The sequence below is a fragment of the Amphiura filiformis genome, chromosome 13 (assembly GCF_039555335.1).
Source record: "Amphiura filiformis chromosome 13, Afil_fr2py, whole genome shotgun sequence".
Lineage (NCBI taxonomy): Eukaryota > Metazoa > Echinodermata > Ophiuroidea > Amphilepidida > Amphiuridae > Amphiura > Amphiura filiformis.
This window is the reverse complement of record NC_092640.1, coordinates 30296496-30309772: the sequence shown is the minus strand read 5'-3', so window position 1 is coordinate 30309772 and position 13277 is coordinate 30296496. Positions and strand designations below refer to the sequence as shown.

Genomic DNA, 13277 nt, shown 5'->3' with positions numbered 1-13277 from the left:
ATCTTAGTGGCCTTAGTGTTGGATCGGGGACCTCCCACACCAGTGTCAAATGACCCCTCTCAATTGACTAAGAATGAGAATAAACTATATGAATTTCTGTTTTTACTATCATCAACTGCATGTGTGTAGAAATGTCCAATAATTTGCCTTAATGGATACCGCAAATCGAGGGTTGACAAACAGAAGGCCTTAACTCACTTTTGGCCATTTTGAGATTTTGGTTCCAAAATAATCTGTAATACCCACAGATTCTTAAAATCATAAACCTTAACTCAATTCAACTTCCTATTGCATCTATAGCACAATAATACTTGGTCACATCTCAATGCAAAATATTATTTTTACTTTTTTTTCTCAAAAAGGCACTTTTTGAGTTAAGGCCTTCTGTTTGTCAACCCTCGAAATGCGCCAGCATGATTCAGCATCCACAACTCAAAATATTGGACCTGCCTTACCTCTATCACACCGTTCACACGGCTAGTAAAAACAACAATTCCTCCATCAAAAAGCTATTCAATTTTCAAAATAATACTGAGTGCCATTCTTTTACTCATAGAAAAGATAGGAGTGAAAATAAAAATTTCCTGCCAAATGAGATCCTTAAGAATAAGAAATCATGGTGTTGCTGTATAAAGTGGAAAAATTTGCATATTTAAGTGTTTCCGTACTGTTTTTAGGGGCTGTGCAATACTTACCGGTATGAGCCTTGGTGGGAGGGTACATGTAGGTAAAATGGGAGGGGGCAACAAATTTTTGGCCAGCTGAAAGGGAGGGGTGCGTGCAATTCTTGACAAGCCGAGTGGGGCGCAGTAAGCGATTTTTGGCACACATTCATGGGGCACCAAAAAAGGAAACGGTACGGAAACGCTTAAATATGCACATTTTCCTGCTTGCTGCGCTCGCAACATGTATCTAGACCATTGAAGGTTTGAACAGGGGGGGCAAAGATTTTTTGGCTGGCCGAGAGGAGGGGCAAGTGATTTTTGGCAGGTCGTGAGGGGGGCAAGTGATTTTGTAGAGCCGTTCGGAAATTTTATTGCACATGCACAGCCCCCATGAATGTGTGTCAAAAGCCCCCCCCCCCACTCGGCTTGCAAGAAATTGTTACCCCCTGGCTCGCCAAAAATATCTTGGCCCCCCCTAAAAAAAATTACCCTCCCACCAGTGCTCATAATTATTGCACAGCCCCTAATGGCTCTGCCACTTGAGAGAATATCACCTCTACCACAACAATTTTTTTTTTCATGTAACCATGGACATGAACAGTGTTATTGCACTTACCTGTAGGTGCATTTTACATTACAATTGTAAATTATATAAAATTTGTAAATTTAAGTTCTAGTCCTTAAAGTTCTTAAAGATAGTCAGGTAATATGTATTGCCATTTACTTCCAATTTTAGAGATAATTTATCCAATCCTTATACTTATAGTGAGTGTCATTTAAGAATTTACTTTGTACCAGTCATGTAGCCGGGACATGTAGATTGCATAATCATCAAGAATATGATCAGTCTAGTCTTGAGTCTCAAATTGTGTTGTTTTTCCTGCAACCATGGCAGCCGTAAGGTTGATTTTTAAATCATGCCCCTGTAAAATAAGACAAAAATAGTAAGAACATATTAAAAAGTGTGAATTAAATGGAAAACGTTTTGACATGTTTCTAAATAGGTTAGGTCTCAGCTAGCTAGCTATTATGCAATTTGTATCAAATTCTGCCAACATGAATTTCAATTTATTGAATGAAATCACCATCTGAAATTATTTTTAAGTCATGACACAGACGCATATTATTACATCATTTGTACTGAAGTCTGTTTACCTTAAAAAGATCCCAATTAATTTTATTTTTAATTTCTTTAAATTTGAAAAATACTGTTGATTTAAATGGACCTGACACAGATCAAAAAGAAATACAAGGTAAATTTTTACAAGAGATTTTACCCCAATTCTCCAACATTCTTCATATTCTTGATTTCACCATACATGTAAATAAAGAGTTCTAAATTCTTAATTCTCTGTTATCTTTTATCTGCATGGGTTTGCTCTTGGCATTCATTATTCTACTTACCATTGACAGATCCACTGACCACTGTGTCTTCACAGACTCTTCATATCAAACCGATCCATTTAACAAGCAGCATCAACTGCAAATAAAACACACAATCAAGCATTATGACCACTTAATTTTAAATAAAGAAATCAAACTTTATAAGGGGCAGCTTCAAAATTCAACTGCCAGTTGCCCATGGGTCCGCCCGGCTCCGTCACTGCGTATTTGGGCGCAGCTTCTAATCGCTAGTGTTCACTCATGTGCTGACGTCCATACAAGCGCATTTAAAATCAACGGCACATTAAAATCAAGGATTTTTTCCAAGATTTTAGGCCTCGTAAAGCTTTGTGTAAAAGCTACGGAACATTGGAATCAATTAAAATTCTCAATTTCAATTTTATCAAGATTTTAGGCCTAATAAAGCTTTACGAGACCTAAAATCTCAATAAAATTCTTGATTTTACTGTTCCGTAAAAGCTATGGCACATTGAAATCAAGGATTTTTTCAAGATTTTAGGCCTCGTAAAGCTTTGCGTAAAAGCTACAGAGCATTGGAATCAATTAAAATTCTCAATTTCAATTTTATCCAGATTTTAGGCCTAATAAAGCTTTACGAGGCCTAAAGTCTCGATAAAATTCTGGATTTTACTGTTCCGTGAAAGCTACTGCACATTGAAATCAAGGATTTTATCGAGATTTTAGGCCTCCTAAAGCTTTGTGTAGGCCTAAAAGCTACAGAACATTGGAATCAATTAAAATTCTCAATTTCAATTTTATTGAGATTTTAGGCCTATTAAAGCTTTTACGAGGCCCAAAATCTTGATAAAATTCTTGATTTTACTGTTGATAAAATTAAAATTGAGAATTTGAAGAATTTTAATTGATTACGCAAAGCTTTACGAGTCCTAAAATCTTGATAAAATCCTTGATTTCAATGTGCCGTAGCTTTTACGGAACATTGAAATTTAATTGATTTCAATGTTCTGTTGCTTTTACTCAAAGTCAAAGCTTTACTAGGCCTAAAATCTCGATAACAGTTCTCATTGTACGTGTGAACGCTATCGGTGGAACAATAGTCGGGACATGGCAGTACAGGCATGATAAGGGAATTTCAATTTGGTACTCCCTACCGTACACTACAAGTACAAAATTATGCATGGGCGGGCATGGCATGGATGGCATGCCTTGCCTAGTTCACCACGTAAACTTGTATGGCTCAAAATTCGGACCCCTCGCCATTAAGTTTAATGCTTTCTGTGTTTTGAAATTTGTTGACGTTTTAATGATCCCCGATTTCCGGTCGATTATTTTAGCTGTGTCACGTCACATGCATGACGCTGGTGGGTACCAGCCAAACCTCAGAAAAAAAAAAAACCTCGATCGCTGATAACGATGTGATATGGGACTTACATAGGATTACACAGAGATATTTCTTGCCAAAATTTGACCATTTCTAGGTAGCATGGCCCTACTTTGTCTGCGTTATATGAAAAAGGACAGTCTGAGTCTTAAGTAAGTAAACATGCAACGCTTTTGATGTTTTGGGAGACTGGGAGGGATCAGAACAAAAAAATGACGGAGCCTATTCTTGACTGTGTAATATTCCTTCACCACACTGCCGTACGGTAACAGTCTTATACGATGGACAGATAGTATCAGTTTGTGAATGAGGACATCGTACATGTCGTAGTTCCAAGTTGTACTAATCAACTAATCAGCCTTGCCTAATATTTTAAATTACCCCCCCATCGCAATGTACTGCCTGAAAACTTCACAATTCCTGACCGCGATGTGTATGGTAAACTATTTAGGCAAAAATAAAGACCTATTCAATAAATACGAGTCGGCCGTGAAGACATAAAAAAGCTTAAGTTTACCCCTATGCATTTGCATAGGGTTTCGTGTGCCTCCACAGACGCCGATTTACTTCCTTAAAAATTTCACGTTTTCTGACATTTTTATGGCCAGACAAAAGCACATAGGTAAAATAATGTCATTTACTAGCAGAAAATGAAGAAAAATCCTCAAATCATACATATAAGCCATGATTTGAGGCAATTTACTCACCATTTTCACTTTTGTGTGCACATTGAAAAAGCGGCCATCTTGGATTCTTCTCTAGATGAGCAACTCATGAATATGCAAATTAGCTTCTTCCACAAATACATGGCATACTGTTATTTTATTTAGGACGAATCAAGATAGGATTCTTCCTATCCTAGGATCGATCATAAGTCCTGACATAGGATGAATTACTAAGTAACTCTTCCTAAATAAGTTAGGAAGAGTTACTTAGGATGAATCCTAAGTCGAGCTTTATGAAATAGGACCCAGTTATGGGCAATTTATCAATGGCTGAAAACAATATAAAACAAAAGAATTTGAACACTTTTTTTGCCGATACCTAAAAAACAATATTAGCGACATCCGACTCATTCCGCTTGATCGAGTCACATATGTCTCCTTAGGATATGCTGTTCTCGTCCTTATACCTTGATCAGTATCAAATTGGTCAGAATTGTCCAGCTTTTAAAACTATGTGGAAATGTAGGCCCACTTTACAAGTGATATCTATGTGTTCTCTATTTTGTGTGTAACAGAAAGCAGACGACACATAGAGCATGAATTCATAATTTTGAATGTGGAGATGACACAAGAAATGTATCCAAATGAAAATAAAGATATTAATCCGCGATGTTATAAGGCCTGCCTATTTCGGACTGATCAAAGTATAGTTTTAGTATACCACTTATGCCTGATAAGAAAAATATTAAAGAAATCTATTAGTCTGACATATTTGGTATGTCATGACTGTTTCATCTGGTACTAAAAACATCTTGAAAGGTAATTTTGTTTTTGAAAAATATTGAATGAAATATTTTGATCCAATTTTAATATAGCGCTCTAAGTGTCGTTTAATAATAATAATAATAATCCTTTAATTACTTTGAGGAGTGTACATGAATTAATATAATACAACAAGGCTATTGTCAGAAGTTGCCAAAACTGAGCTACATTGTATTATAAAGTCAGTTAATTCTGATTCTCTATATGTGACACGATTTGCTCCATGGGGGCCAAAGGAGGCATATTTAAAAATTGAGTTACCATAATTATTACCTTGTAGTAACATTAAGCTATCATATACTGAAAACACCAAAGAGCTAGCATACTTGCTTCTAAAGTTATGAGGTTTTGTGATGTGTTTTTGCTTATGTATTTTATTGTTTCTTACTCCATATTTTTGCCTTTCATCTCACTTTCAAATTTGCCGCCTTTGGCCCCCATGGACCAGATCGTGTCACATATGAAAGATTTCTGCTTAGAGGCATTCAAAATACAATATACAAATATTAACTGTCTATGAGTGTGATGGTCGAAATAAAATCACGAGGTGAAAGATGGATTGTTCCATTTCACGAGCCGGGAACGGAGAGTGGAATGGAACAATCCATCTTTCACCGAGTGATTATATTTCACCATTACACCTAATTTAAGACAGTTAATATTTGTTTTATATCACTCATACATAAATCATATTACTAAAATACTATTTAAGGTAGGAAATACATTTTTTCATCAACGTAGTCACCATGTTTTGTCGTGATATACTTCACATTTTGGGGTCCACTCCATAACTAAATCGGTGAGTCTAAGAGTCAGCGCACGGCTTGGCGCAGGCGCACTATGGCGCAGCACTATGATGGTATACAAATATTACATGCCTATGAGTGTGATAGTATACAAATATTAACTGTCTATGAGTTTGATGGTCGAACTATAATCACGAGGTGAAAGATGGATTGTTCCATTCCACGAGCCGGAACGACGATTGGAATGGAACAATACATCTTTCACCGAGTGATTATATTTCGACCATTACACGAATTTAAGACAGTTAATATTTGTTTTATATCACTCATGCATAAATTCTATTACTAAAATACTATTTAAGGTAGGAAATACATTTTTTCATCAACATAACACCATGTTTTGCCGTGATATACTTCACATTTTGGGGTCCACTCCATAACTAAATCGGCGAGTCTAAGAGTCAGCGCACGGCTTGGCGCAGGCGCACTACGGCAGAGCACATGATGGTAAAGACTATCACACGGAGAGGGTGATAGTAAAAATGATAAATGGTAATCAACCAATGAACTGTCTAGAATTTATGTATGAGTGATATAATATAGTTCATAAGTGCTGATAATCGATTATATGATACAGCTTTTTAATTAATTTTAGGATGCCCAACTGCATAGTCAGACCAGAGAAGATGTCAGAGAGGAAGCAACGAATTACATTTTTTCTGTTTAGATGAAAAATATCTCATTATTTTTATGTATTTTTTTTTTCAACAGCAATCAGTAACACTAAGGGACATGGTAGCCCACCAGTCATGTGTAACAGTATTAAGAGAGAATGGAGGTAAGCAACAAACTGATAACACTATCAGTGGCACCATATGATAGTAATGCCAAAAGTCAGTTCAGTTGCTTCAATTCTGTTTCGTATAAGGATTTCTGTCAGAGACTTACCGATAATCGCATTATTTGTGGTGGGGGAAGTACTTCTAAGCAGGGGTCAATTTTGAGTTTTTTACATATTCTTTAAATAGAAATAATTTGCTTTTCAACACTGCATTTTTTTGTTGAAATTGGATATTCTTAAGACAGAGATTATACCATCTTTTAAATTGTTTTGTGGGAAAATGATAAAAGTTAACAAAAAGAAAGAAAATGCAAGTTGCAGATGCAATCATGAAATTTTGTTAGTCTGTATTTTTCAAACAACATTTTTAACATTATTAGTTTTATTGTTAAAACTCTCAATATTGTCCTTTTTTCTTTTTCTTTTTTTTCTTTTTTTGTAAATTTTTTCCCCAAAACACCAAAAACACATTTGGGGAAAAATGTATATCTTCAATATGAAAGGTCAAATTTTTTAATTGATCGTCGGCTTTTCATCCCAACTACATACACATTAAGTATATATCATCTGATTTATATAATTTACTTTGAGGACTGTTAAATTTAAAAAGATCAATTTTTATTCATTTGCCATAAAATACATATTATATCGCAAATTTCAAAAAATTAAAATTATTTGATATCAATGTCTGATGTGCTCTCAGGTCCCACAAAAATATGAGAAAATGTTGTTATCCGAGTCCTAATGGGAGGGAAATTTTGTCAAATTCAAATCAAAAGAACATGAACAGAAATCTTAATAGCCATTGCATTTTAAAACATTTTGTTTTAACAGAATTGGATGAAATGAATAGTGGATTGCTAGTTCCAGGCGATGTACTCATCATTCCGTCATCAGGGTGTATGATGTCATGTGACGCTGTATTGACTAGCGGCAATTGTATCGTCAATGAAAGCATGCTTACAGGTACGTATCAGTCTATCATTAGGGTGTATGTCATGTGGGGGTGTGTTGAGAAGCGGCAATTGTATCGTCAATGAAAGCATGCTTACAGGTATGTATCAGTCTATCTGGATCTGGATTTGGTTAAGTAAGCAAGGCATCCCGAAGGAAGTATTCCACCAACTTCTGTGAATGGAAACTTGCTCAAAACCTGGTGTCTGGTGCAAGGATGAAGATGTTTGTTGAGTGCTGACTTAAAGCATGCTATTGTGGGACAGTTGACAATATGTGATCTGATCAAGCAAAATGAGTCGGATGTTGGGAATATTGATTTTGTGATATAGCCAATAATAGTTTTCAACATCCTATGTATTTTATTGTTCTGAGCAACACTAAAATGGCTACATCTCTGGAATCATAAGTCTAATTATGATGGGGTTTTCAACAAAATAAAGCTCTGAGATTGGCTCATGTAATGAAATTGAAAACTGAATTTTGATTTTGATCGACATCAGCCTCATTTTGCTTGATCGCATCACATATGTTAGCTGGGAGTTTATTCCACTCTGGTATGGTTGTTGGAAAAAGTTTCTTATCCAGGGGAATTTTCCACTGTTGGGGTTCAAACCCTTAACCTCTCACATCATAGTCTCTCACACCTTATCGCTTGAGTTAACTTGACTGCTATATTTGTTGAAATTTCAGGTGAAAGTGTTCCCATCACCAAGACACCATTACCCAGCCATCCTTCAGACTCCGGTGGTATAGAGTACTATTCACCAGAGCACCACAAGAGGCACACATTATTCAGTGGCACGCAAGTGTTGCAAACTCGTTACTATGGTGATGAACATGTCAAAGCTGTTGTCGTTAGAACTGGTAAGATGAGTACCGTAAATTATGGAATATAAGCATCATCAGCTCATGGGTAGCGCTAGGTTTTCAAACAAGGGTTCAAAAATTTAAATTTTATGGAACTATGGATCCAAAACAATAGAAATAAAGGGTTAAAATGACCCTTTAGGCTGCGTTCACATAGAAGTATACTATTCGGGTATACGGTGCACGTTTTGCAGGTGCACGCGGGAAGTTAAATCGAGCAAGACAATTTCATAGTACCAGGTCACATAAGGCTACGATCACATAGAAGTATACTATTCGGGTATACGGTGCACGTTTTGCAGGTGTACGCATATAGCTTAAACCGAGCAAGGTAATTTCACAGTACCGGGTCACATAAGAGGGCACTATTCGAAAAGGCCGTATACCTGCGTATAGTAGTATAGTGGGAATAAGTGGGAATCGTGCGTGTTTGATTTTAGTGCAGCGTATACGGTCCTAATTTTAAAACTAAACCATATGTGGGTAAATTCATTTTTTTTAAATAGATGCACTATCTAATTCTGCACATTATGACACCTCATTGAATGCAATGTGACCTCAAGAAGTAAACTTACAAGCATTTGATTAGACGAAGAAAATTGGTAAACTGACCTATCATGCCTAGACTCGCTAATCGCTATACGAAATACGCTCATTCGATCAGGCTGAGTTCACATAGTATACTCCTATATGAACTCAGTCTGATCGAATGAGCGTATTTCGTATAGCGAATACCGTATACCGTATACTTCTATGTGAACTCAGCCTTAGCAACTTCTAAATGGTAATTTTGTGCGCCAAAAGCTAAAAGAATGCGCCTATGACCCCATGGCGCAAGTTAGCACTACCCCTGCATGATGATCAGCTTATCATGCTTAATATAAGCCACAGCTTAGACTATAGGCTAAAAACATAATGTTATGTCTCAGAGCCCATGACAGTTTCAATAACGAATGTGGAATACAGTTTTATTTTTTATTTTTTTTTAACTTAACTTTGTCATTTGAGTGTTCAAAAGTATACAGCGGTTGGCAGTAACCAGTACTCAGCCTGACCGACCGGCACTCAAGGGAATTATAGGTCTTACCGACCAGCACAACAATGACAAATTGTCCTCAAAACAGCTGTCAAATGCCATTAGTGTCAAGTAATTGGCATTCTGATTAAATTCTCTTGATTTTAGCCGGCACTAAAATTTGGCTAGCTACAACCCTGTACACAGCATAAAATTGTTGTTCATTTTACACATTTGCAAGTACAAATATCAGTTGTTTTATATCTAGACAATGTGAGTACGTAATCAAGTAAATTTTCTTCCAAATATTTCTCAGAATTTCATAATTTTATATGGCAAAAAAATAAAAAAAATAAAAAATGCTATTTTATATACCACATTACCACAAGTAATAAGGAGTACAAATTTTATGTGTTGAGGAAACTCCAATTTTTACTTGGCATGACTTGAATATGAGTTAAATGATGATTTTCTTTGGTATATATGTACCACGTGCATTCAATCGAGCAGTAAAATGGGGAAATACCCCAGTCGGGCATTCTATACAAGGCAGACATCCTGAACTTGCAAGTGGAGTTGATTGTCACACTATTTTGTTGGAAGAACCTTTACTTGCACGCTGTTTCAACAGATAAGTATTCAGAGTGGTTGATGTGATACAGTTCGTGGAGTGTTTATTTTTGACATTTTGTCTGAAATGATCGTAATTTGTTTTTTCCAGTCAGAAATACTAATTATTACGGTGGAATTTATTGCACGCACAGGATCCCTGAATATTCCATAAAAGCTAACTTCATGCACCCAAATGAAAACAATTGCGCATGGCGCGCAAGAACGCAACTTAGTGCTACCCTTGATTGCATAATATTTGTTTGTATTCCTTGTTTTTGACCATTGTTTGCTGTACATCCTTTTTTGTTGCAGGATTCTCCACCATGAAGGGTGAATTGGTCAGATCTATTCTCTACCCTAAACCAATTGGGTTTAAGTTTTATCAAGATGCCCTGAAATTCATTGGATTACTAGGTGTACTAGGTAAGCCATTGACAGTTATTGATTACACAATAGCATAATCAGTTTTATGTAATGCCTCTGTGTATTATTATAACAAGCTGGTGTATTAAGCATTCAAGTTTTTATCATAGTGCAGCTTCTGGAGTTTTTTCGGCTTATAATTGACAAAAAAAAGACTCCTTGCAGCATGTATTGATATATAGAATGGCATGCACACAGTTGGGCACAGCACATACGCTACTTGTGTATTACGTAATGTGATCTCACACCACCAAATCATGCAGAGTCCCATAGAGATATGTGCTAAATTTGCCTTAAGAAAACATCATTTTTTCTTCACAGGAGCGACTCAGTTTTAAGCGACAGCTGTGATGGTTGAAATCAGCCCTTGCCTGATCCCTCTGGCTGGGAAAAAATATAGGTTGACCGTCATTATTTTTTACGACTGGCCCTCGAAGTCTACGATGTGTGGGAATTGCCTATTTTACAGGCAAAACCATGCCAGTGTTTCTGTAAAGAAAAGGCTGCTTAAAATCATTAAAAGTTATTTGATCTCGCCCATCTGTGGTACACTTGCAGGAAATAATATTATTAATCATGACCAATCCAAATTTGGCTAAAATTATGCAAATTTCTGCTCATTTTAATGCTTAAATTGAGAAGGCATGGGTTTTTCTAAGAAGTGAAATTAAGGGCGCACAACGATATAATTCTATTTGGTGGTGTGAAATCGTGTGTGATGTAATGTACGATCTTATAATATGAAATTGGTTAATTTTTTTCAAACCTGATTTTTTTGCATATTTGTGATGTTTACACATGTCCCAACTTGCACCTAAATGGAATTGGCCAATTTGTTGTCTTTGTAGGTCAACAGAGCAAAGTTCGACATAGAACTGTGTGTTAAATGGCCAAAATAACCAGTGGGATTTCTTTCACTTTACCTTGTTATTTCAACCTAAAATGGACAGCAACCCTTCTCGTCAGTTATTACTAATATTATTTCAACATTTTGAATAAAGAATAACAAAATAAAAATTTGACGGAAATCGTACATTAAGGCTTTATTGAAGGCTTCATTAAGGCTAAATTTAAACAAGCATGGATTGGGACTTCATTGACGTGTGAAGTAACAGAAACCAAAAAAAAACATTTTACCTATTATAAACCAAACAAACTTTTAAAGAGTTGGGTCATATTGCACAAACTAGACTTGGCTAATATGTTGCCCATCATAAGCTTGCTCCCTGATACATGTTATAATCAAAGACAGAATTACAAAATTAGATTGCAAGATTTCTTTAATTTAATAGGATTATTTTTATTTTGTGTCTTTGTCACAGCAATTGTTGGCATCATCTACACAGTCTGTGTCCTCATCATTAAACACCAAGTAAGTTGAATATCCAGTCAGTATCTTGGGTGCTTAAATAAGCAAATATGTGACCGTACAGCACAAAGGAGCCGTAATTCCCTAAATTGTATTCTGAGTTACAGTGTTAAATGTGCATGAAGGTCATAACCCGCTTCTGGATATCGTTTGAAGTCAAATGATATACTATTTTAAAGCTTATGATGTATATCTTCTAAACACGAAATAAAACAAAATTGTCCGTGTACGGTCACATATAAAGGTTCGTTCATACTACCACCGCATTTGCGATGCGATGCGGTGCGTTGTCGCACTCCATCGTGCTGCAAAATACTGCATTGCGATATCGCAATGAAGTTAAATACATTTTAACTTGGAAATGCGACGCACATAATTATTAGCCAGGCGATGTCGGTGTGCGACGAGTTGCGTTGAGTTGCGGCAAAAGTAATCGATATATCGGCATCACAAAGCAACACATCGCAAATGCGGTGGTAGTATGAACGAACCTTAAGGGTCACCTATTTGAACTTATATTATCAAACTTGACAATTTCTTAACAGGTTCATCAGGTCTGGTAAGAACAAAATAAAAACGTTTGTATCAAAGCCTATTGATGTTGTGATCCAACAGCTGATGACTGGCGGGAAGTTATGTCACTTCCAGTAGTGATGTTAGTCTTACTTGCAGTCTCCAAAAGTGAAAAGAGATAGCGTGACAAAAAAGCATGATGGATCAAAGAGTCAATTCAGATCAGGAGGAGGGGGCAAGGAGTGATGAACAGAGACGAGGGGGTCTACAATCTGAGTCATGTTTACGATCCACTTTTGGAGACTGCGAGTAAGACTAAAATCACTACCAGAAATTGCATAACTTCCCACCAGTCATCAGCTGTTGGATCACAACAACAACAAGCTTCGATATAGTCAGTGGTTCACTGACAAAACTGTCAGCAAGAAAATTGCAAGTTTCTTCTGCTGGTTTTGACAAATTAACAACTTGTTTATTTGACCATTTCTTTTCAAATTTGACACGGAAGTAGAAACTGCAGAACAAAGATTAGTTTAGAGTTTTGCAGAACAGTTTTCAGCCTTCTATCATGTGTGCTACCAGTATAAGGCTGCATGATGACTTGGTCATATAACCTTACCTATTAGAGATGGTCTTGATGCCTCACCATTGGTATAGAACTCTTCAGCAGCTGATCAGAAATCTTCAGAATTAGTTCAGAAAGATGTTGCGTGCAGTAAACAAAGCATCACAGCCAATCACACACTGGTGACAACAGGTTTTATACAGTGTTCTAGCCACGCTGGTCGGCACCGGTCGGGGATATCCGGCACAGTGTCTTCCCGACCGGCACTAAGCTTAAATATATTGATCATTGACCGGCACAAAAAATCTCTGAAATCACAGAAAATACACAGGTTACAACCAAGATGTTGTGTTTTTTTACCTGAGAGAACAGTAGGAGATGAATTTGTCCATGTGGGGAGGTTAAGAGATTATTTCGTCCGTGGTGTAGCAGTGTGTGAAGGACATGAAGGAGGGAGAACAGCTACACCAG

General features: G+C 36.6%; 1 protein-coding gene and 1 long non-coding RNA gene across 2 annotated transcripts in view; one reads left to right on the top strand and one right to left on the bottom strand.

The window, feature by feature from the left end:
• LOC140167576 (polyamine-transporting ATPase 13A3-like) overlaps window positions 1-13277 on the top strand; it is a 91904-nt gene that overhangs the window by 24671 nt on the left and 53956 nt on the right. The window contains 5 exon segments of the mRNA XM_072190876.1: window positions 6416-6482; window positions 7320-7451; window positions 8133-8306; window positions 10249-10359; window positions 11682-11731. Of these exon segments, the coding sequence (XP_072046977.1) occupies window positions 6416-6482; window positions 7320-7451; window positions 8133-8306; window positions 10249-10359; window positions 11682-11731 (534 nt within the window).
• On the bottom strand, window positions 1375-4152 carry LOC140168230 (uncharacterized). The gene is made up of 3 exons (XR_011861163.1): window positions 4119-4152; window positions 2070-2145; window positions 1375-1588 (listed from the first exon to the last, which is right to left on the bottom strand). It is a non-coding gene; the product is annotated as an uncharacterized lncRNA (long non-coding RNA).